Source organism: Neoarius graeffei, chromosome 24 (assembly GCF_027579695.1).
Source record: "Neoarius graeffei isolate fNeoGra1 chromosome 24, fNeoGra1.pri, whole genome shotgun sequence".
Taxonomy (NCBI): Eukaryota; Metazoa; Chordata; class Actinopteri; order Siluriformes; family Ariidae; genus Neoarius; species Neoarius graeffei.
In genome coordinates, this window is record NC_083592.1 from 6,256,942 (window position 1) to 6,283,121 (window position 26,180).

The 26,180-nt window shown below is 41.8% G+C and overlaps 1 protein-coding gene across 2 annotated transcripts in view; it reads right to left on the minus strand.

Moving 5' to 3' along the window:
- Positions 1–23,574, minus strand: part of LOC132872789 (class I histocompatibility antigen, F10 alpha chain-like) — a 190,576-nt gene extending 167,002 nt beyond the window's left edge. The window contains exons 1-3 of one of the 2 annotated variants that reach the window (XM_060907873.1): positions 23,460–23,574; positions 23,196–23,306; positions 12,576–12,839 (exon numbers count right to left, since the gene is read on the minus strand). In XM_060907873.1, coding sequence (XP_060763856.1) covers positions 12,576–12,839; positions 23,196–23,250 — 319 coding nt within the window. In that variant the 5' untranslated portion in view covers positions 23,251–23,306; positions 23,460–23,574. The remainder of the gene's footprint in view (positions 1–12,575; positions 12,840–23,195; positions 23,307–23,459) is intronic. The other variant, XM_060907874.1, reaches the window with a different exon arrangement.
- Positions 23,575–26,180: the final 2,606 nt, after the last annotated feature.

The window sequence follows — 26,180 nt, forward strand, 5'->3', positions numbered from 1 at the left end:
CCCATCGTTCACCACCGCAGGGTTCTGATCCACTGACTGCCTCCGTTACTGCATCACTTTCTGTTTCGCTTTTATCCGCCGTGTTTCCCATTGAAGCGTTACGGTCACTGATTTTTTTGTCCCGCTGGTTTTTCCACAGCCGGGACGCTCGAGTCAGAAATCTCCATTTGTCTCTCCGTTTCCCTTTTGGATCAAAACCGACCCATCGCTGGTCCCTTCGCCCTCATCGGCCTGAGCTTTATGAGGACATGCAAACTTTTTATAGCCGACATCGCCGCATTCAAAACACCGCATGCTCCCCGTAGTCGCAGACAACATGTAGGATTTATTTCCGTGTAAAACACGAAAAGAAACATCGAATGTCAGACACGGGCGCAGATAGAGGGGGGGACGGGTGGGATTCGTCCCACCCAGATTTAAATTCACCTCGTTCGGTCCCCCCCACTTATAGGGAGGAAAAAACGTCTATGCTGTCTTTCTTTGCATAAGGCAAACCTCACGGAAAAATCAAAAGACTAATTACCATTCGGTTTATTGAGGTGCACGGCACCCACGTGCAATGAACCGGTGCTACAGGTGCTCTAGCCCCGCCCCTTTTCTGTTTGCTGTCCAAAGTGCCTTTTCATAGGGACTGTTTTTTTTTTTAATATTTGTAAAAGATAAGTTAGCTCCAACATCAATATTCTCTACAATTTGACAATAATATATGAAATTATAGATTTATAAAATAACGTTTTTCTATGTAAATGCGGGCATCAATCCGTGACGTCATGCATTCAGTGAGCCTCCGTGCAGAAAGCGCGTGCAGGCGGTTGGCAGTGGGAGACAGTGCGAGGAACGGCATGGTGGGTCACACTGAAAGTCTCCTTTCATTTCTTATCTGAACATGCAATATTGTGCAGCTTAGAACACAACAGTAAATGCGTAGGGTTGTTTATCATTTAATGAAGCCGCCTAGGCTATATTTAAACCGTTTGCTCCATCCATTTCATTAACGTGGCAGATTCGGAAACTTTAGTTTGAACGACGGCGTTAATAACATATTCTAGCAGCTTCGAAAACTTAAGGCTGAATGACGACGTCCACAACATATTCTATCATGACTATTATGTTATAGTAGCTTAGGTTAGTTGAGTTAAAACATAGGGAAACGTTTTCTAAATAAGTGAAAGCCTGCATTATGCAAAGATGCCAAGGAAAGAGAGGATAAAGAAGCAGAAAGAGAAGGGGCTGCGGGAGGCAGCAAAAGGCAGTGGATCTCTGTCCAGTTGGGTCAGAAAGAAAACTACCTGTGTCAACTGCAACGGTAGAGCGTTCCTTTTCAAAGTTAAAGCTAGTGAAGACAAAACTCCGCAGCCTTTGTCATGAAGAAAGGCTGTCAGACCTTCTTCTGCTGGCAATTGAGAAAGATATCCATATTGAATACAGTGTTGTCATAGACATTTTCAAGAACATGGCAAACCGAAGACTGCTGCTTTGAAGAATACTGCAGCATTTAGATTCACACACACACACACACACACACACACACACACACACACACACACACACAATGTTCATTTGCAATTGAAATTTAGTTTTGAATAAAGTTAACTTGTGTGAAAAATTTGTTCCAAGTGCCCTTTTTTGAATGTTGAGCCCCTGCCCCTCCAAAGGTCTTTGCACGGCCCTGGTGCACAGCAATACAGACAGTTGCAGCTGCGCAGACTGCACAGGTTGCGAGCTCGAGCTTGGTTGCTATGGTTACCCACAACAAGTCTGACAGGCATATCGGGGACAGCTCCTCCTAGTTCAGGACCCCAACACGGCATGATGAAGGGTGCCAAAAGGCAGAAAACGATTGCATCGTTTTTTCAAAAAACAAACAAACAACGACTGTAAGTAAACTGTGCCTTACTTTATCATATCACCTTGCAATTTTTTGATAGTCTGTTCAAAGTAATGTCGTAGTGAAAGTAAAATCGTACGGAGTAGAGATGCCTTTCCGGTAGCCTCCTTCTTTCGGTGGTAGCCTGTAGATACAGGGCTCAGAAGGCAGTTTTAATGTTTAGTCTGGCGTTCCCTGCCATAATTTCAGCGAGCATATTGTTTCATAAGGAAACTTTGCGAAGAGTTGTTGACTGACTGCCGCTCATGCAACACACAGGCATAGTTAGAAAGTCAGGATGCACTGGTTTACACACACACACACACACGTAGCCCAGCCTCTCGCTATGGTTAACAGTTGGAACTTAGCGGTTTTAAAACTAGTTTTGCAGTTGCTGTGCGCGATGATAATGTGTAAACTTTGGATTTCCATAGGCTATGTTAAAATGTTATCATTGTCCTGGTGATGGCAGTGAGGGAGGTGAAATAACAACATGTATACACACTACCGTTCAAAAGTTTGGGGTCACCCAGACAATTTTGTGTTTTCCATGAAAAGTCACACTTTTATTTACCACCATAAGTTGTAAAATGAATAGAAAATATAGTCAAGACATTTTTCTGGCCATTTTGAGCATTTAATCGACCCCACAAATGTGATGCTCCAGAAACTGAGGCCCTGTCCACACAGCAATGGATTCAGGTGACTCCGATACAATTGCTTATCGTTTAGGCCTGGCGTCCACACGGCACCGGCGTTTTGGGTGCCCAAAATGCAATCTTTTTGAGAACGGGTTCCAGAGTGGAAAGATCTGGCAACGTTGCCGTTGCGAAGTCGCCTGGATGAGTAGAACGGATTTGTTTACGATGACGTCACAACCACATGACTGAGTGCTTCATGCCGGGTAGAAGTGTAACGAACTCGATGCGAGTTGTCAACAAATCCTATAACTTGGTTCATGAAACGCGCTTACAAAATATTTTCACTGTGAATATTTATTGTGTAATGGTGCAAAGTGAGAGGGAGAGAGAGAGAGAGAGAGAGAGAGAGACTGCCCTTAGGGCAGAGTCAATCCCGCCAGCAAAAATAGGGAAAAAAAAAAGGAGCGATCTCACCTCTTCAGATGTTGATTTAAGTCCTACAATACATTCCTCAAAAAAGGGCATAGAAGAGCAAATTAATCCATCAACGTGTAGCATTCAATTTATTCCGGATCATTAAAGACGCCGCCTTCCGCGTAGAATCATACGTCATCCTCGCCGTCATATTGGATAGGTCAAAGCGGAGAATAAAGATTAGCTGCGTTTAACTGTACCAACAGGTTTGCCGTCCAAATGAGATCACATGGGATTACCTTTCACAGGTGAGACTGGAAAAATACTTTTCATTGTATTTGGTCATTATAATGTAATTTTATGAACAAATTTTCCTGACTTTGTGGCTAATATGAAGTCTCGTGCATAATAATTTATGCGCATGCGTCCTTACTACTTCTATTGTTCTGGTGTCTCCGAAGGGACCGTCTTATAGCGCCCCTAGAGGTGTGGCATGTGTATTGCATCGTTTTCAGCAAGCGTTGTGTTGCCATATGGACCTGATATTTTACTGATCGTTGCCCATTTGGACGCGATATATTTTTAAATAACATCTCGTTGCCGTTGTCGTGTGGATGTAGCCTCAATCTGCTCAAAGGAAGGTCAGTTTTATAGCTTCTCTAAAGAGCTAAACTGTTTTCAGCTGTGCTAACATGATTGTACAAGGGTTTTCTAATCATCCATTAGCCATCTGAGGCAATGAGCAAACACATTGTACCATTAGAACACTGGAGTGAGAGTTGCTGGAAATGGGCCTCTATACACCTATGGAGATATTGCACCAAAAACCAGACATTTGCAGCTAGAATAGTCATTTACCACATTAGCAATGTATAGAGTGGATTTCTGATTAGTTTAAAGTCATCTTCATTGAAAAGAACAGTGCTTTTCTTTCAAAAATAAGGACATTTCAAAGTGACCCCAAACTTTTGAATGGTAGTGTTTTTATTTATATATATATATATATATATATATATATATATATATATATATATATATATATACACACAAAATGGAATCATGTGCTGACAGCTCAGTCCCCCCCAGTTCAAAAATCCTATCTGCGCCCCTGATGTCAGAGACTGGAGGAACATGAAGACCTGCCGCCGAAAAGACAGCACATGTTTCAGGGCCTCGTTCTTACAGCCCAGTGGAATCACTCTCACTGTGCTGGAGAATTTCCCGAACCTTGAGAGCTCGCGCTCGATGTCACTGTTCGGGATAAAAGGGGAACATTAGAGATGGTGACTTTAACTGTGGGCGAAACTCGTGGCGTAATTGGCACAAACACTTGGTTTATCCACACCCCGGTCTCAACAAGACGATTCACCAGCCGTTCTTCTTTAAAAAAATATCACCACTGCTTTATTCATCCTCCACGCCGAAGCGATATCTTCATATCCGACCTGTTTACCGACTGCAAGCAGCACATCCTCCGCACTCGATCCGCTTCAGGGACACACCTGATTCTGAGGCGGAGCGAAAGGGAAGGGCCACACCCAACCGGGTGAGACGCCATTCCTACGCCCCGCCCCCTCACCACTTTCCTCCGAACAAAACTAAATCAACCATTTACACAAATTCATAGATAACGCTAAACTGAAAGATATTTTAAAAGCTTAAAGCAAGAAATAAAGTATGAAAAAAGAAAGGGATAAACCCCAATCACACTCTCACCATGAATCCTCACACACACACACACACACACACACACTCCCAGCATGCAACAGAGAGAGAGATTAAACTATTACAAAATGTACCATCATCATAAAAAGACCACTATCACAACCCCAAAAGGAAAAGTCAAATAAAACCATTTGAAAAGAGGAATTCATCATTAGATAATGAGTATAATGCCCCACCCTGACACCGCTCCTCTTCAAACGATTCAGGATCACCTTTTGTTGCGTAGAAATCAAATTCAAGTTTTACTCTTGATTTCACCAATCTCTTAAAAACGTCCACTGGATCAGTCACAATCTTTTTCAATCTTATTTTTTCTACTAATATAAATTGCCATTTTCGCATTTCCAAGGACAGAGTTAATCAGTTCACATTTACAGCGTTCCTTTTGAACATACTTGAACCCCAAAATAAAAATCTGAGTTGAGAAAAACTCACCAAAACACTCAAAAAGTTTTGCTCCCAGATTACAGTTTTTCTGAATCGCTAAAACACGAATTCCTGTTGTGTGAATCGATGCTCAGTCGTCTAAACTCATTCACTGAACTGAGCATCATTTTGACGAAACCATAAACTATCTTCACCTCGTAAAACACTATTTGCAGATCTCAGTCCTTCCTTTTGCAAAACTCTAAACACATTCTCATGCAATAAAACACAGTTGTCACGGTGATGCACTTGTGATGCAGAACGGTAACAAGAAGCGACAAAATATGAACACAAATGAAACACGTGTCGTCCACTGAACACAACGATTCAAAACTGATCACACTTGTTTCTCATCAGGTCATGACAACATGACAACCAGTATAAGCCAGTTCAGAGCGCAAGCAGGTTGGTCCTGCAAGCTCATGACAACAATGGATCAGAGACACAGAGGACGAGTGCGTGGAAGAGGAGGGAGAGGCGGAGGACAAGAAGGAGGCAGAGGAAGAGGAGGGAGAGGAAGACAAAGAGTGGCAATTTCTGATGAAGTTCTGGCTACCGTCATAGACCATGTACTGGTGCACGGCATGACCATGAGGGAGGCCAAAGAGTCCAGCCAAACATCAGTCGATTCTCTGTGTCCACCATAATCCGGAGATTCAGACATGAGAACAGGTCCAGTCTACTTTACTCTACTGTTTTATCACTGAAAGTTTACAGTACTACTGCATACTGAATATATATTTCAGAACATTACATTACGTATATTTTGCACATTCTCTTTTTGCAGAATTGCAAGACTGCCATACGGGGGTGGGAGGACGCCCATGTTCACACCCCAGCAGGAGGCCACTGTAGTCGACATTGTCCGTCAAAGCAATGCCATTACACTACGGGAAATACAGCAACAAATTACTGAAAACCACACAGACTTCGAGGGAATCAATAGTGTGAGCCTTTCCACCACAGACCATATCCTCCATCGCAACAGGATACGAATGAAACAAGTGTACAGCGTGCCCTCTGAACGGAACTCTGAAAGGGTGAAGGAGCTGCGGTTTCAGTATGTACAGGTAAGTGTACAGTTAGTTATGGTGCTGTACTATATACATATTATTGTCAGGTTCAATAGCATCACATTACATATACAATGTATGTTAGTGAAGAATGCATACATTGTACTCCACAGCATAGGCATGTCTCTTTGAAGCATTTACAAAACTATATCCGTCTAATTGCAGAGAACGTTTGAACTGGATGCCATGGAGAGACCCCATGAATTCATTTTTGTTGATGAAGCTGGCTTCAATCTCACCAAGAGAAGAAGGAGAGGCAGGAACATAATTGGCCAACGAGCCATTGTTGAAGTCCCTGGCCAGCGCGGTGCTAATAGAACACTGTGTGCTGCTATAAGCAACCGGGGTGTTCTTCACCATCATGCCACTCTGGGGCCATAGAACACCCAGCACCTTCTCACCTGTCTTGGTGGTCTTAGAGATGTGTTGTCTGCAAATGAACAGCAGGAACATGAGATGATTGAGCGGCCTATTTATGTTATAATTTGGGACAATGTTAGTTTTCACCGCGCTGTCCAAGTCAGAGAACGGTTCAATATGAATCGGAATTTCATTAACCGGTACTTGCCACCGTACTCTCCCTTCCTCAATGCAATAGAGGAGTTTTTCTCCACTTGGAGATGGAAGGTGTACGAGCGACAGCCCTACACCAGGCTTAATCTTCTTGAGGCCATGGAACGAGCCTGTGATGGCATTGGCGAGGAGATGTGTCAGGGCTGGGTATGGCACACTAGGGTTTTTTCCCCCGTTGTCTGGCAAGGGCAAATATAGCGTGTGATGTGGATGAAGTGCTGTGGCCGGACCAGCCCAAAGACAGGATGACGCTCAATGAAGCTCAATGATCAACTGTGTAAAGTCGTTTTTGTTTTAACCTTTTACAGTACATTGTAGGCTGCACACTTTCATTTGTATTTGTCAATTTCAGGATGATTTTTTTTCACAGTACCCATTACTATAGTTTGTTTGAATGCAGAGTAAATGCTAAATCCACTGAGTTGTGAAATCTTTTTTTTTCTTTACTTTTGGAGATGCAAAATGCATATGCTATACTTTACTGTGACCAATAAACATTTCTCCATGAGCAACATGCCTTGACCACTGTGTTTTCAATTTTCTGGTGTAGTGTTTAATGACGGCTCAGCAGTTTTTCTATTTTGACTGATTCGTGCAAGATCTGGCAACACTGTTCAGCTTTGAGCACGTCAAACTATTTTGAGGCGATGGTACGGTTTTGCAAAAAGAATCAGAGGTTTTACAGTTTACAGGTCTTACAGTTTAAATCAGCATGAAAAACCGTCTCCCTCTCCAAACAAAAGCAACACTCAGGACTGAGATTTGGATTTAAAATGGAAACAAAAGAATTTACAGCTAAAATACCGTGTAAAATCCTCCACTGGAAATCCCCAGCTTTTTTTTGTTAATGGTGGTTTGTACAAAGATTTCCATGCTGGTTGAACACCACCAACCAAACCAAAACTGGAACGCCACGGCGTAGCAACCCTTTTATTCTGTTTAGTTTTGTTTAACACGTTCACACAGCTCCTGTAGAAACATTTACCACCGGCTTCACTAAATAGAAATTCTTTTGAAGGGAGCAAAAATAAACCTTCACAATTATCCAAGTTAGCCATTAGCAGCAATTCAGGGAAAGGGTCCTCCACATCTGGTGTCACAACCCTGTCCACATAATTCAACAACACTCGTTCCCGTGAAGTCAACTTTGTTCAACAATATAATGTTCGATTGACCGCACGCAATGATCTCAGTCCTATGCGTGCGGCCAAAGGCACACTGTCCATCAGAGAGCCTGAAACATCCACCAACTGATGGAGATTTATTAGTCCACTCGTGCAGAGATCATTGTTTAAACCAGGCGACACGTTCCTTGAAATATCCAGTCTCGACCCGTAGATTAGGGGCTCTTGGAATCGCCAGCGCAGTGAACCAGTCGCTTCTGCCCTCTTCACCTTGAAAACCCCATGTTTTAAAGATACCTTGATAGAATACAGGCAATGACCAATAATCTATTTTATGAGGGTCCAAGAAAAACAAACATTTGTCAAGGCCCAGACGGCCCATGCTACGCATTATTTCACAGGCCACAGGTCTCCAGACCAGATCTTCAGGTCCTGTGAGAAATCTCTGAATGAACTGAAGCCTAAAAGCAGCAGTTCTACTGGCTAAATGAATGAAACCCTGAGCACCCTCTTCCTTTGACAAATAAAGAACACTCCGAGGGATCCAATGTAAATTATCCCAAAAGAAATCAATTAAAATAGACTGAATCTTCATTAAAAGACCCGTCGGTGGATCTAAAGCAGCTAAACGATGCCATAAAAATGATGCAACTAAATTATTGATAATTAAACAGCGTCCCCTGTATGACATTTGTGGTAACAGCCATGCCCATTTCTTTAAACGGCTCTTTATTTTCTCAAGAAGTCCATCCCAATTTTTTTGAACCACATTCTCATCACCTAAGAAAACACCAAGATATTTAAATCCCCCTTTTTCCACTTCAGGCCTTCTGGGAGTTTTGGCAAACCATCTGTCCAGTTACCTATTTGAATTGCCTCGCTCTTAGTCCAATTAACTTTCGCAGATGATATTATTCCGAACTTTTTTACGACATGACTCAAATTATCAACATCATTTTGATCATTTACAAACAACCACCACGTCATCAGCATAAGCAGAGAGAGAAAAAACATTTTCACAGTTGGGCAAAGAGAAACCTGACATTTTAGCTCTTAGTTTATGGAGCAAGGGCTCTACTGCCATGGAATAAAGCATCCAGACAAGGAACAGCCGTGTCTCACACCCCTATGGGCTTTAAAAGGGGGACACAATCCACCATTAACCTTTAATACACTCACTGTCATTATAGAACACTTTAATCTTGCTAATAAACCCTGTGTTAAAACCAAACGCCTCCAACACCCTCCATAAATAGTTATGTTCAACTCGGTCAAATGCTTTCTCTTGATCCATGAAAACAAAGCCATAGTCTTTATTCATTCTACTAGAGACTTCAATAACGTCTCTAATAAGGACAATGTCGTCAAAAATGGATCGCTCAGGAACACAGTAAGTTTGATCAATGTTTATAATTTCTCCCATCACTTTTGCCAATCTGGTAGCCAATGCTTTTGAAAGAACTTTAAAATCCGTGCATAAAAGAGACACTGGACGCCACTGCTTCAGGTCAGTCAGATCACCTTTTTTTGGTGACAGGGTCAACACTGCCCTCCAACAACTCAGAGGAAGCGTCCCCCTCTTAATACTGTCGTTCAAAACTTCTTGGAGATCTTTCCCCACCTCTGACCAAAAGCATTTATAAAACTCGACTGGCAAACCATCAATACCAGGAGCACGTCCATTCTCCATCCCCATCAGGGCGGCATGAAGCTCTTCCAGTGACAAGGATCCATCCAGCTTTTCTGCTGAAGCTTTTGAGAGCTTTGGCAGGCCACTGAGGAAATCATCCTCCACCTCTTGCTCTCTGACCCACTCGCTTTTGAAAAGCTCTGAAGAAAAACATCTTGCACGTTTTCTTATTTCAGGTGGCTTGGTCAACAGTTCTCCTGTCTCTGAGCGCACAGCATGAATAAACTTTTTTTTCCCCATTTTTTTGTTCTAAATTAAAAAAATATTTCGATGGAGCATGCATTTCACAAACATTCTGCATTCTTGAACAAACCAATGCTCCTGGAGTTTTTTTTCCCCCCCAACATATCAGCCAATTCCTTCTTTTTTCTTTTAAGAATATCTATTTGCTGCAAATTTCCATTATTATCTACCAAATTTTGTAAATGTAAAATTTCATTTTCTATTATCTTCATGGATCTCGCTAAATCTCTACTGACACTGAAGTTTATTGACACAAAAGTTTAATTTGTGCTTTGGCTACATCCCTTGCCTTTGATAAGAAATTATCAGAGCAGCGAGTCCAACTAAATTCTGTTTCTTGTGAAAAGCTCTCCGTGTCAATCAATTCATAAGCTTCAATTAATTCAATAAAACGTTGACGAGAGGCAGCGTGAGGTTCTACATGATTACGATCCAGAGCATCAGCAGTGCAATTCAAATCCCCACCCAAGAAAAGAAAATCACTGCTGTTACATTTACTAAGAACATCACCAAGTTGCTCTAAAGCCCTGTTCTCTCCACAGCTAATGGAGGAGCATAAACACAAATGAAAACAAAAACATCATTTTCAAACACAGCTTTAACCTTCAAAAGTCTTCCTTTAACCAACTCTTCTACGTCATGAGAACGTGGAAGGAAAGACTTATTAAAAAGTACCGCGACACCGCCACTTAACGAAGTATTGTGACCAAGTATGGCAAGCCCATCCCATTCTTTCATCCAATCGACTTCATTATTCACGGCACTATGTGTCTCTTGCACGAGGAAAACATCGATATTTCTTTGCTTACTCAGTTAAAAAAAATCTGCTCTTTTCCTTCGACCTCGAGCTCCGTTTAAATTTAAAGCAGCAACTCTAACTTCACCCGTTTCAGAAGAAGCAAAATAACAGAAAATTAAGTCCAGAAGAAACATAATGAAATTACTGTGCATCATCGATAGACTCCTTTTCTCAATTTACTCACAATTTTCCTCAGGTGAAAAACTTCTTGGTCTGTAAAACCTTCGCCATCATTTGACTTCATTAAATATTTGGCGTCGCTAATGAATTGCTGTATGTTTGGGAAAAACTCCTCTATTTTGACATTTCGTTGAAATTTGGTAATCTGTAGAAAGTCACTGATCTCCTGAGTGGAATGCATCACGACTAAAGGTGGATAAATCTCTTGGGAACTAGAATCAGTGGAATAATCATCACTCTCCATTGCACTGTCATCAGGTTGTGAATGAGCAACAGCGATATCAGGTTTTGAGTGTTTGTTGGCTTTGTATTCACTTTTCTTCTCTCTTTTAATTTTGGGGACTTTGAAAACATTTGTTTTTGTCGTCGTTTCACTTGTTTCCCCCTCTCCCGGTTTTATTTCAGTTTGTGTCACAGGTTTATCTGCCTCAAGACCTTCTGAATTACACTGAGGAGATTCCACCGTCTCCGCTGGAGTGTTTGTCTCCGACATTTCGGAAACAGCGGTCTCAGCCATTGCGACTGAAACATCAATTTCATTCACGGTCACCTGAGCATTCGCTGGAGGATCAGCGTTCACCGCCGTCTCAACTACCTCCACACCATCACATTTACAGACCTTATTAGATTCAGCCACAGTTGGTTCTCACTCATTCAGTTAATTTTACAGACAGTGTGTGAGAAAAAGTGAGAGAGTGTGTGAGAGAGTGATGAGAGAGAGAGAGAGGGAGTGAGTGTGTGCGAGAGAGTGTGTGAGAGTGAGACAGAGTGTGTGAGAGAGAGTGAAAGAGTGTGCACGAGAGTGTGTGCGCGAGAGAGAGTGAGAGTGTGAGTGAGTGTGAAAGAGAGTGAGTGAGAGAGAAAGAGTATGAGTGAGAGTGTGAGTGATTGAGAAAGTGTGCACGAGAGAGAGTGTGAGTGAGAGTGTGTGAGAGAGAGAAAGTGTGCGCGAGAGTGTGTGCATGAGAGAGAGTGAGAGAGTGTGACAGTGTGAAAGAGTGAGAGAGTGTGAGAGAAAGTGTGTGAGAGAGAGAGTGTGTGTGTGAGAGAGATTGTGAGAGAGTGTGAGAGGGCGTGTGAGAGAGAGAGTGAGTGTGAGAGGGAGTGTGAGAGAGAGAGTGAGAGTGTGTGAGAGTGAGAGTGTGTGAGAGAGAGTGAGTGAGACAGAGAGTGAGTGTGAGAGGGTGTGTGTGAGAGAGAGACAGAGAGAGAGTGAGAGGGAGAGGGAGAGAGTATGAGAGAGAGAGTGAAAAAGTGTGCGAGAGAGAGAAAGAGTGAGTGTGTGAGAGTGTGCGCACGAGAGAGAGTGTGAGAGAGAGGGAGAGAGTGTGTGAGAGAGGGTGAGAGAGAGAGTGAGAGAGGGAGAGAGAGAGGGTGCATGCGCGAGAGAGAGTGTGAGAGAGTGTGTGTGTGTGCGCGAGAGAGAGAGTGAGAGAGAGAGGGAGAGAGAGTGAGTGAGAGGGAGAGAGTGAGTGAGAGTGAGTGAGTGAGTGAGAGAAAGGGAGAGAGAGGGAGTGAGAGAGGGAGTGTGTGAGAGAGGGAGAGAGAGTGTGTGAGAGAGGGAGAGAGAGGGAGTGAGAGAGGGAGAGAGAGGGAGTGAGAGAGGGAGAGTGAGTCAGAGAGAGGGAGAGAGAGTGAGTCAGAGAGAGTGAGTGAGAGGGACTGAGAGAGAGTGAGAGGGAGAGAGTGAGTGTGAGAGAGGGAGTGAGAGAGTGTGTGAGTGAGAGAGAGGGAGAGAGTGAGAGGGAGAGAGAGGGAGTGAGTGAGTGAGAGGGAGAGAGAGTGAATGAGTGTGTGAGAGAGTGAGAGATTGTGTTTACCTGCAGTGTGATTAAAGCCCTGCATTACGATAGGCAAATTGGCTTTGAACCACTCCTGAGAACCCTGCGCACTCTGTGTCTGTCTGTTCCAGTAATCCGGATCGTCAGTGTCGACCTTCTGTATCCACTCCGTCTTTGGGATCACCTTCCTGATGTTACTGTCATAGTACACAAACTGCTCTCTATCCACCAGACCAACAGCAGTGAATTCTGGGAAATTTATTCCTGTAGCTCCAGTGTAGAAGTACTGCAGAGAGTATGTGACTAACAGTGTAAACACACACACACACACACAGAGGTGTTTGTATAAAACAGTGAAAACAGTAAACACAGGCAGCAGCAGCTCGAATCTGCAGAATAAAATCCAGGCTGAATCTCAGAGATTTAATCCACAGAGTCCCCAGTAAACCTGGACAATATTCATTCACCGTCTCTCAGTATTTACTCACCTTTATACTCAACAACATCAGCATCAGCTCACTACTTCTCTTTATTTATTTATTCATTCATTAGTGCTTGCATTAAATATTATATATTGCAGGATTTTTTATAAAAGATAAATTCATTTTTTAAATAAAAAACATGAAGAAAGCACACCGAGTCCGAAGAGAGATTAACCCTTTAATAAACACATTTAATCTGTATTTATTCCTTCTGTTGATTTTGTGGACAGTTTGCCCTCCGCCATCCTACTGTGAGGACTAAACTCCGCCTCCCTCCCTCCCTACTGTTTAACACAGCTGATTACAGCTGTTTACATTTACACTCTGCTCCTCCTACTCAAGCGAGTAGGATGCTTCTTTGCTTTGCTCCTGCTTTCTTGATCTTTATTTCTATACTTTACTTTCTCATTGAATTTCCACTATTTTTTTTAGTGTTGCACCGATACTGATACCAGTATCGGGCGGGGCCCCGATCTGGCACTAAAATGGTGGTATCGGTATTGGCGAGTAGCAAGAAATAGGGCGCCGATACCATTTACCGATGCTAGTCTGACACTTGAACGCAGCCTTCTCTCTCCCGACACTCACTACACTCTGTGTTGTGTGATCACACGTGATCACTGTGCATGCCTGCCAAGCACGCCAAGCAGCTATTGCTATTGACCTGCTCCAGACCAATGAAAGCGGGCCAATAGCCGCTCTTAACCAATACAGGGGCAGCTTTTTCATGCGGAGGAAAAACAAACCACGAAAAGAAAATGTCGGCAGTCTGGATATATTTCAGCATAGAAACTCCGGCGAGTACAATGGCTACATGCAAGATTTGCGGCCTGAAAGTTTCGAGAGGTGGAGTTAAATCGGCCAGTTTCAATACCTCGAACCTGATAAAACATTTGAAGACAAAACATGTGAACGAACACAAAGAGTTTGAGGTTGCAGCAACTGCTAGCAAGAGAAAGGGGGATGGACCGCAGCAACAAACCCTGGTCAGTTCACTTTGTAGGAAGAAGCACTGGGACGAGAAGAGTGAAGCAGCAAGACAGATGTCCGAAAAAAATCACCGAAATGACTGTTCTTTGTAACCTGCCCCTTGCCTTTGTTGAAAGCGTGGGATTCCGGCTTTTTATGGCTCACGCAGTACCTAAGTATAAGGTCCCGAGTCGCAAATACATCACGGAGACGACTATCCCTGCACTAAAAAATAAAGTAACGGAGCATGTTTTAAGAAAGCTGGAGAAGGCAGTGACCATGAGCTTTTCAACTGACATCTGGAGCAGCCAAGTCTCCCCACTTTCCCTGCTTAGCTTGACAGCCCACTGGGTGGACTCGGAAACATTCATTCTGGAAAGCGTAGTACTTCATGCGAATGAATTCAAGGGATCACACACCGGCGAAGCCATTGCAGGAGCAATAGAGAGCATGCTGCTCAACTGGAGCATCCCGAAGTCAAAGATAACGTAAGTCTACTTGTCTAGACTTTGCTATTTTCTCTTGATGTTTTCACTTGTCTTTTAAAAGAAATGAAAGAAATGCCGCAGTAATTTGAGACCTGTTTCAAAAGAGCCGTAGAAGTTGTGTGTGTGTGTGTGTGTGTGTGAGAGAGAGAGACTCATGCGCTGCTTGCATTTGTGCGTTGCTATGACGGTGGAGTTGAGTTTTTATATATATATATATATATATATATAAAAATCTTGGAATGTTGGAATAATAAATGTTGGAACTGAAACTCACCTTTGTAAAATTCATCTATACGTATATATATATATATATATATATATATATATATATATATATATATATATATATATTTCAAACGGAGTGGTATCGGCTGGTACTGCACAGCCAGGTATAGGTATCGGGGCCAAAAAAATGGTATCGATGCAACACTAATTTTTTTTTCTCATTTTATTTTTCATCTTTATAAGCTTTTAATTTAATTTTAATTTAATTTCCACTATTTTTTTTTTTTTTTTACAAAATGCCAGGGAGCAAAAAATCCTGCAGAAAATGCATGGAACTAGAACAGAGGATTTCTATTCTGGAATCAAAGATTAATGCTCTGCCAAAGACGGACGAATTAAAAGTGATATCTCAGGAAAGGAGTACAGAAACAGTGGCTGAGAATGCAGAGATTGCACTCCGACAGACCGAGGACATTGCAGATCAAGTGGAAGAATTCATCAATCAATCAAGCTGGGCAAAATGTGAGTACAGAAAACTGGCAAATGATGGGTGGTAAGCCCAAAAACAAAAACAGAAGAGTAATTACTTCAACACCAGCTCGTTCTACAAATTACAATAGGATCTACAATCCTATGGAAAATCCACAGCCCATAAGGCTTCAGAACAAATTTGAATGCCTCAGGGATGTGGAGGAGGATTTTTCAAGCGGACAAACACATAGTAAAAAGAGATCGCACCAAGATCGAAGAGCTGTGAGAAGAGGCAAAAAGCAGCTCGTAACATCACCTGATCCCACAACCCTTGTTCTTGGTGATTCCACTGTAAGACAATTAAAAGGTTATGAGATGATTATTTGTTGTCTTCCAAATGCATCCATCTCTGACACCAAAGACAGCATTTTGAAACTCATGTCCGAGCATAAAACTATTAAACGTATTGTTGTGCATGTGGGAGCAAATGATGTTTTCAGAGAACAGTTGTTTGTCCAAGATGATTTCAGAAAACTTTTTTCTGAGCTCTATAAGACCGGAATTCAATCTTTTATCAGTGGCCCACTCCCAGCGAGAGGAAGTTTTGCTTTTTCTCGACTCTTCAGTCTTAACACCTGGCTTGGAAAAACTTGTTTTTCATTTGGTATGAACTTCATAGACAATTTTAACCTTTTCTGGAATCGCAGAGAATTTTACAAGCCAAATAGCACTGAACTCAGCTGGATTGGAGCCAAAGTCTTAGTAGACCATTACAGACTTGCAATCTTTTCTCAGCCAGCATTGAGGAAAACAGTTGATAAGATGTCGCAGACTGACATGGTTACAGAGCCTAAACAATCATCTTTGCAAGTCGTCATCAAGGACACACAGACATCTGACTTGCAAGGCTCCCAACATTCAAAGACAGATGACTCCACTTCTCCTCGGATGGATTTCCCAAATAGCATGAAAAATTGCTCCCAATGGCTACACTCTTTTTCCAGCCCAAATCTGTCGCGACAAGCAGTGTACCCAGTTCATCAAAATTGTGTTCGTCCAGGACTTTCAGCTGGCTACAAATCTTTTTCACCATCCAAAAGATACATGTCATCTCCAATCCTTTCACCCTCGAACCAAATGGAACATTTAGAAAGTCTTGTTTGATGTACTCTGGGTCCCTGCAAATGGGTGTAGTGTTGAAAACCAGCTGGGACCCAATGTGCCTATGCCATTCACTATTCCTGTGTTGATAAGAAACAGAAAACATAGAGCACATTTAACCCTGGGGGTGAACCAATCTAATCTCCTTCCTGTTTTAAAACAGCATCAGAGTGCACAAGCAGATATTACTTCTAGACTTTCTGTAAAGCTAGCTCTTCTGAACATTAGATCACTTTTAAACAAGTCATTTTTAATTAATGATCTTATTTGCAAACACAATCTTGATTTTTTGCTTCTAACTGAAACCTGGCTGGATCAAGCAAATAGTGCTACCACCCTTATTGAAGCAGCTCCCCCAAATTTTACTTTTTTGAATGTTACCCGACAAGGGAAAGGTGGAGGGATCGCAAATATATTCAAAGTCTCTTTTCAATGTAAACAATCCTCACTTGGTGATTTTATGTCCTTTGAACACTTATGTGCACTTGTTACATGTTCTCCTAACATATTATTATTAACTATTTATAGGCCTCCGAGACATTCAGCCAAAGTCTTTCTTGAAGAGTTTGGTGAACTGTTATCAGTCATTTGCTTAGAGTTTGATTGTCTTATTATATCTGGGGATTTTAACTTGCATGTAGATAATACTGATAACATTTATGCCAAAGAACTATTTGCAATTATTGACAACTTCAACCTAGTACAACATGTACAGGGGCCGACCCACTCTCGTGGTCATACTCTTGACCTTGTCATCACAAAGGGTCTTACTGTTTCTAATACTGTTGTTGACCTGGCCTTATCTGATCATTTCTGTGTTTTCATTGATGTTTCTATGTCTCCTCACATTCAGAACAGCTCAACGACTATAGGTAGGAGAGTCATAAAAGACAACACACGTGCTCTCTTTGAGCAAGCTCTCTCTCAGAACTCAACCAAAATGTCAGACTCTGTAGATGATTTACTGGAATTTTTTTAATTTAAATATGACCCAAATTATGGATGATATTGCTCCATTCAAAATCAAAAGAGTCAATAAGCAGAAAGCACCATGGAAGCAGTACCCGGCTGTTAAACTGCTAAAGAGAGAATGTAGAAAGACTGAAAGAAAATGGCGCAAATCTAAACTTCGTGTAATTCTGTACCAAATCACCCAAAAAAAAAAAAAATAAGAATCTAAACCCCAAGTCTCTAGATTTGCATGAAATTTGGGGTACAAGTTGTGTTTGACCCACAAAGTCCACATGTAAAATTTTAGGTTCATGCGACCAACGGTTTTGGAGATAGGGGGCGCCGTTTTTTCGCGATTTTCGCGAAAAAAGGGCGTGGCTGCCAACATAACAGGGGTCATAACTCCTGAACTAGCAGCCCGATTGAGACAAATGAGGTATCATTAGAAAGCAGAGAGCCAAAGGAATCCAAATATGCCCTTATTTGCAACATTTGGAGCATTTCAGGGGTGATGACCCTTTGACCTATATTTTGACCTTGAAATTGACAAAAAAGGTCACGTGACAGGCGGGCCAGACAAGGTTGATTTTGTACCCTAGTAAGTTACCTACAATATATCCAAAAATCTGAGATGTATTCTTTTTTGTTTTGGAGTAATCAAAAGTTGAAATTCATGCATCCTGAGCACTTCAGTGAATAAGTCATTAGAAACGCACATAATGTCAAAACTTAAGTACATATGGGCCTCCACTCTAACTGTTTTGACAATCACAGAGTCTGAGCTTTAGTTAATGGATGAACTTCTTTACTTCAAATGCATAGTCTTGTCCAATGTCATTCTGAATCCAGTAGTCTACAAGGTTTCCTCATCCACTGCCCAGTCAGCACACAGTTTTGCAATTTTCAGGTGATCACGGTGACCGATCGAGTACATGTACACAACATATGAGTAAGCCTTGTAGGCCAAAACATGCATGTGCATGCATCAGACCCAATATAGAGTTTGTTTTTAAAACAATCAGCAACTTAGATTAATAACAGTCGACTTAAAAATCTCTTTTGAAGTCTTCAAAGGTGCTTGAGCACAAGTCTTTCATTCATGATTTACTTACATGCTTCACTCATTCCTAGACTGTAAAAGTAAGAGAAAGATGAGAATGGTTTCTTTTGTTTTAACTTCTTGAGCATGTTCTTCATGAAAATGTGGGGCTACCACTTCCTTTCAAGGGAGTCCAAAGTTTGAATGTTGGTGGAAAACTAACATGTATACATACCATGCATATTGTGTATATATTGAAGCCAATTATTTTGACTTATTCACTGAAGTGCTCAGGATGCATGAATTTCAACTTTTGATTACTCCAAAACAAAAAAGAATACATCTCCAATTTTTGGATATATTGTAGGTAACTTACTAGGGTACAAAATCAACCTTGTCTTGCCCGCCTGTCACGTGACCTTTTTTGTCAATTTCAAGGTCAAAATATAGGTCAAAGGGTCATCACCCCTAAAATGCTCCAAATGTTGCAAATAAGGGCATATTTGGATTCCTTGGGCTCTCAGCTTTCCAATGATACCTCATTTGTCTCAATCGGGCTGCTAGTTCAGGAGTTATGACCCCTTTTATGTTGGCGGCCACGCCCTTTTTTCCGCGAAAATCGTGAAAAAAACGGCACCCCCTATCTCCAAAACCGTTGGTCGCATGGACCTAAAATTTTACATGTGGACTTTATGGGTCAAACCCGACATGTACCCCAAATTTCATGTAAATCTAGAGACTTGGGGTTTAGGTCATTGGGTGATTTGAAGCAGATTGACCCCTTCACATCCATTATCAAATCCATAAAGAGATGCTTTGTAATTATAATTATGAAATTCGTAAAGCAAGACAGTCTTCTCCAACATCAGCAGGAATATGAACAATGCCTGTGTGCTATTTAACAGTAGAGAAGCTAACTAATCCCCCACCACAATTAGCACCTGAACTTCTCTCAGTTAATAAATGCAATGAGTTTGCATCCTTTTTCAAAGGTAAAATTGATAAAATACGGCAGAATATTTCTCATAATATATCTCAGTTGCAAAAAATTGAAAAACTGCAATCACCAATGACACAGATAGATAACTTCAACACAATGTCAGAATTTTGTTTAATTGATTATGAGACTCTTAAAAACTGTACAAAATCTCAGTTCCTCAACATCTGAACTGGACATTCTGCCCACCAACTTTTTTAAGTCTGTTCTTCATCTTATAATTACAGATGTGCTTCAAATTATAAATACATCCCTGGAGACTGGCATTGTTCCTGTGTCCCTAAAAAAAAGCCGTTGTAAAGCCCCTTCTTAAAAAAAATAATCTGGATCCTTCAGTGTTAAATAACTACAGGCCAATATCAAATTTACCATTCATCGGGAAAATCCTGGAAAAAATTGTCTTCAATCAATTAACTGCCTTCTTGATATCAAACAGCCATTTTGATAATTTTCAGTCAGGATTTCGTGCCAATCGTAGCACTGAAACAGTGCTGATTAAAGTTATAAATGACATACATCAAAACAATACATCTTAATACTGATGCAGGCAAAACATCGGTCCTGGTATTACTGGACCTCAGTGCAGCTTTTGATACTGTTGATCACAACATACTGCTATATCGACTTGAACACTGGGTTGGATTGACTGGTAAAGTTATCAATTGGTTAAATTCATACTTAAAAGATAGAAGCTTCTTTGTTACCCTGGGAAATTGTTCCTCAACATCAATGTCCTTGACCTGTGGTGTCCCCCAGGGGTCGATTCTTGGACCATTACTTTTCAACCTTTATATGCTCCCACTTGGGCAAATTATCAATAAAAATTCGATTTTGTATCACTGCTATGCAGATGACACCCAAATTTATTTTGCTCTATCACCTAATGATTATGCCCCCCCTTGAATGTCTCTACCAGTGTATCAATCAAATCAATAGCTGGATGTCACAAAATTTTCTTCAGCTGAACTCAGATAAAACAGAAGTAATTCTATTTGGAAAAAAAGATGAAAGACTCAGGATTACCACTATTCTTGACACAAAAGGGATTAAAACTAAAGAAATGGTTAAAAATCTTGGGGTTTTCATTGACAGCGAGCTAAACTTTGACAGTCACATGAAAGCAATCACTAAAACGGCATTTTATCACCTAAAAAACATTTCCAAACTAAGAGGACTTATGTCAAAAAATGATCTGGAAAAACTAATAGGGGAGAGCGGGGTAAGATGAGCCACTTTTTACATTTTTCATCATAACTACATGTTAAAGCCATTTTTGCTTCCAGTCTACACACCATACCAAATTTCAAAGTGTACTGTTACTATCTGAGCAAAAAATAATTGATAAGCTCTTATGGTTAGAGTGATATTACCTCTTGAAAAAAAAATGTCAAGTGGCTCAACTTACCCCATGCACGGGGTAAGATAAGCCACTGTGTGGGGTAAATTGAGCCAACACAAAACATGTTAGGTTAACAAAGTAAACAACTTTTATTATTAGAAGTGCAATCAATGAATCAAGTCAAGTCAATCAAGTGGGGGATAGGGCCGTTGCATAGAGAAGGGGAGATGAAGAGAGAGGTGATAGAACGAGATGGGATAGGGAGGGATAGATAGATGGACAGAGAGAGAGAGATATGCATAGATAGATAGAAAGAGGGATGGTTAGAGAGGGAATGAGAGATATACTATATTATAGAAATTACTAAAACAGTAGAACAGTGCCAAAAAATCTTATTTCTTTCAGTAGGTTAAAACATTGCTAAAACATGCAGCAATCATTCCATCAATCATTTCATCATTATTCAATGTTCCAAGCATTCAAATTGCAAGGGAACACCATTTGCCTCTCCCTCCATGCTGTCCCACCAACAGTAAAGGGGCGGGGCAATTTTTTCACAATATCCTGTCTTGACAGGACAGCCTCATCTTTCTCTTTGAAGACAAAGGTTGGCTTTCTTGCAGAGCCATGGCATGACCAGCTTCTTTTGAGAAATCTTGCCTCTATTTCGAAGACATCCAATTTGATTATCTGGCCAATGAAGTAATGCACTTTCACCAACTTGGTCTCTACCTCTCCATTCTTTATCTTTTCAATGAACCTAGTCGGAGTCATCCTGTCCAAATGCATATCCCTCGCCACAGCCCGAATAGGCCTGCCTTTCCTGACTTCCTCTGCGGCTCTCTCCAAAACTGCACGGGATTGTGCGGCCCTGTCTGTTTTTCTTTTGTATGAGTGTGGCATCATGCACACCTGTAATAACAGAGGGTATTATTTTATTTATTAAAAACCTTTTAAACACATTTATATTAACATGTTATTTATTTGTTGTCATATATGACCAGTAAATGTGAAAACTTAAGTGTCATCCATATTGGGTAAGCTCAGCCACCAATGGGGTAAGTTGAGCCAGTGGCTCAACTTGCCCCATATCTAATGGCTCATCTTACCCCGTGGCCACCATTTTGTAGAAAAATGCTAATAAAGGGGATTAGGCTAATCAAAATTATTTTTATTAGCATTCATATCATAGCTTAGAAAGCCACTAACTTAACCCTAATGTGTCTAAATATTATTCTACTTTTGTCTTCTCTAAATCATCTTCACTGTGGACAAACATGGAATTGACTTAGAAAGCACAAAAACACATTTTTATAAATATCTCCCTCACCTAGTTTGACATGTGGTGCTCCTCTCCACAAGTGTAAGTAAATGGTCCCGCCCCCCTTTGAATGTGGTCACATGGTCACATTTGTTTACTGTTTCTTAGAAACAGGGGGTGGCTCATCTTACCCCGCTCTCCCCTACATGCCTTCATCTCTAGTAGGGTTGATTACTGCAATGGCCTTTTCACAGGCCTGCCAAAAAAGACCATCAAACGACTTCAGCTGGTTCAAAACGCAGCGGTGAGGGTTCTCACACGAACAAAGCACATTACTCCAATTCTAAGGTCCCTTCACTGGCTTCCAGTAAGCTACAGAATTGACTTTAAAGCATTGCTGCTGGTGTACAAATCTCTAAATGGCACAGGGCCCAATTACCTCTCTGATATGTTGCAGTGGCCTAACCCAATCAGATCTACCAGATCGCAACAGAAAAATTTACTATTAAAACCAGTTGTTAAAACAAAGTGTGGTGAAGCAGCTTTTAGCTACTATGCAGTACAGCTATGGAACCAACTGCCAGAGGACATTAAAAATGCTCCTGCTGTTGGCAGCTTCAAATCTAGGTTAAAGACCAAGCTGTTCTCAGATGCTTTCTGTTAAATAATTAATATTGTCTTCTTTACATTTTTTATAATCTTTACTTTCTCTGCGTTTTAAATTTACTTTAACTTTATTCTGTTTTATTCTTTATTCTATTCTGCTGCGTTTTTTTTCTCATCCTATTTGAACTACTACTTCATTTTATTATTTTATTTTTATTATTGTTTAATTCTTATTATTTTCTTTTAATTCTTTTAATTAATTGTTTTAGAATAAAAATAAAATCATTTTATGTAATTTTATTTCTCTATTGTTTACTGTTTTTGTTTTTACTTCTGTAAAGCACATTGAACTGCCATTGTGTATGAAATGTGCTATATAAATAAACTTGCCTTGCCTTTACATACAGAATATTTAAATGAGGAGCGACGTCACATGTGCATAAATTACACACACATTTGCACCACAGAATAATAATAATAATAATAATAATAATAATAATGATTATAAAGTGTATTTATTTTTTCCAGAGTACTATATTAGTTTATATTTGTTTGGTGTGTGATTGCTGTGTAAGTTTGTCAGATCTCCCTTTATCACAGCCTCAGTGTTCAACTTTAATATTAGAGAGTAAATAAATATAATAAAGACAGTAAACATGACAGAACTCACCTGCTGATGAAAGATGGAGAGAAACTGTGAGGAAAATCAGGGCTTTGAGCGCCATCGTTTTCTCCCTCTTCTTCTCTTTATCTCTCACTGATCCAATAAACACTCAGCACACTACATAATAAACAAATAAACACTCAGCAAACTAAATCATAAACAAACAAACAAACACTAAACACTCAGCAAACTACATAATAAACAAATAAACACTAAACACTCAGCAAACTAAACAATAAACAAATAAACAAACACTAAAGGATTATTTACTCTCTCAATGTTCCGGTAAAGCTGAGAGAAAGTGTCGCGCGCTCCGTCTGCTCTCTCTTCAGGAGGGGGAGGGGTTTTATACCCAGCAGGAGTCACAGCTCCGACCAATCAGAACTCAGAGCTCCGACCAATCAGAACTCAGAGCTCCGACCAATCAGAACTCAGGATTCAGGCGCGTCACCATTTGCTGAGCAGAAGTGAAGAGTGCAGGATTATTCTGAAAGTAAAAGCAGGAGCTGATGGAGGAGGAAAGAGTTTATCATCAAAACCCTTTAGATTTTCATCTGTTTCACTAAAAACTATTTATTATTATTATTATTATTATAAAAGAAATGTAGTTAGTTCACAGTGTGTACATTGTCCTTGGTTAAATCCATATAATCTAAAAATATATCACTTTTCTGTTAGGACTAGGACTGTTTTGGCCTCTAGAGGCCGCTGTTATTTCCTTTTCATGTCGTGTTTATTTTGGCCTCTAGAGGCCGCCACTGTTCCTGTGTTTTGTGTTTGTGTTAATTGCCTAATTATCTTCACCTGTGTCCTTAATTAGTTTGTCTATTTATACCCCTGAGTTCAGTCCTCTTGTCACGGAGTCTTTGTGCTGTTATGTTTATCTCCAGTTTCCTTTGTACTGTGTTTTTTGATCTTCTTAGCTTTTGTATTTTTGCACTTTGCTTTTCTTTTGGATTATACTCTTTGGTTTTTTTTTTGTCTTTTGTTTTGCCCTGTATATAGTGTATATAGTTTAAATAAACCTTTTGATTCTTTTTCTACTTCTGCCTCACGCCTCTGCATTTGAGTCATCCCCCTGGTGGCCTAGTGGGGGTTTGCTGGATTATCACACCAACGAACCAGGTTCGAATCCCAGCAAAACCCTAACAGAAAGACTCCGTCATGACCGACTCAGCAGAGGCTGCTTCAACTGTCTACCCGGCCAACCTTCAGGGAATTATGGCAGCTTTGACACGCTTCGGAGCAACCATGGACGCTCATGGACGTACGCTCACCAGCCAACGTGAGGCCCTCGCTCGCCACGAGGAACTGCTTCAGCAAATTGGGAAAACCCTGGCACAGCTGACATCTCTGCCTGCATCTCCTGCTCCTGATCCAGTTCCTGCTCCTGATCCAGCTCCCACTCCTGCTCCAGTGCCTCCTGCAATGCTGCCTTCTTCACCTCGCGAACCCAGCCTTCCTGCACCACAGAGGTATGACGGCAAGCACAGTGAGTGCCGAGAGTTCCTTACCCAGTGTCAACTCACCTTTGAGCTTCAGCCTACCACCTACACTACGGATCGCCGCAAGATTGCCTTTGTGATCACCTTATTAGCTGGTAAGGCGCGAGCCTGGGCTACTGCTATCTGGCAAAGACAGGGACCTGAGTGCTTTGATTTCCAGCTGTTTTCTGAAGAGATGCTTCGGGTCTTCGATCAGGCAGACATCAGTACCGACGCAGCCCGAAAGCTCATGTCCATCCGGCAAGGAGGAAGCGTCGCAGATTACGCCATCTCGTTCCGAACACTCGCAGCAGTAAGTGGATGGAACGAGACTGCCCTGGTGTCAGCCTTCCACCATGGTCTGTCTGACCCCATCAAGGACGGTCTGGCCTCTATTGGATGCCCAAGTGACCTCGAAACCCTCATCTCACATGCTATTCGTCTGGACAACAGGATGAGAGAACGCCACCAAGCCTTGAGCCCCCCCAGCCTCCCTACCTCTACCTGGAGACCGTCTACCTCCTTCAGTGACTGTCCAGAACCCATGCAAGTGGGTCGTACTCGCCTCTCCGCATCTGAGAGGGAGCGCAGAAGGAGGGACAAGTGCTGCATCTACTGTGGCAAACCTGGTCACTTCCGAGCATCATGTCCCGAACTCTTGGGAAAAGGACCGCCCCGTCCAGCCGAGGGAGGGTTGTGACGGGGCCTACCCTCTCTCCCGGACTCCCTGGCCAAGGAATCTACATCCCGGTCTCCATCTCCTGGGGTGAGTCTGTCCACTCTTGTCAAGCTTTGATAGACTCAGGGGCGGCTGGGAACTTTATGGATATTCACTTCGCCCAAAGCATCAATATTCCGACTGCACCTCTTGAAGTCCCACTGTCTGTGTCTGCCCTCGATGGCCAAGCGTTAGGTGATGGAAGAGTCACCCAAGTTACTTCTCCAGTTTTCCTCCAGTCTCAAGGTCACAAGGAAGAAATATCCCTGCACCTGATTCCTTCACCTGAGTTCCCAGTTATTCTAGGCCTTCCTTGGCTTACTCGCCACAACCCTCGCATAGACTGGGTAACAAGCCAGGTTGTGGAATGGGGCCCTGCATGCCATGCCTCTTGTCTGCTCTCTAGCTCTCCTGTGTCTCCTGCCGAGCCCCCTGATCTCACCGAGTTATCTCAAGTTCCCACAGAGTACTGGGATCTCAAGGAGGTATTCAGCAAGAGCAGGGCCGCCGTTCTTCCTCCGCACCGGGCCTACGACTGTGCCATCGACTTGCTCCCTGGGACTACCCCTCCTCGTGGCAGACTGTTTTCACTCTCTCAGCCAGAACGCAAGGCCATGGAGGAATACCTCAAAGATGCCCTGGTCTCTGGGTTTATTCGACCCTCGACTTCACCTGCTGGAGCCGGCTTCTTCTTTGTCGGCAAGAAGGATGGGGGGCTCCGACCATGTATTGATTACAGGGGCCTGAATAAGATCACTGTGCGCAACCGATATCCCCTTCCGCTGATGT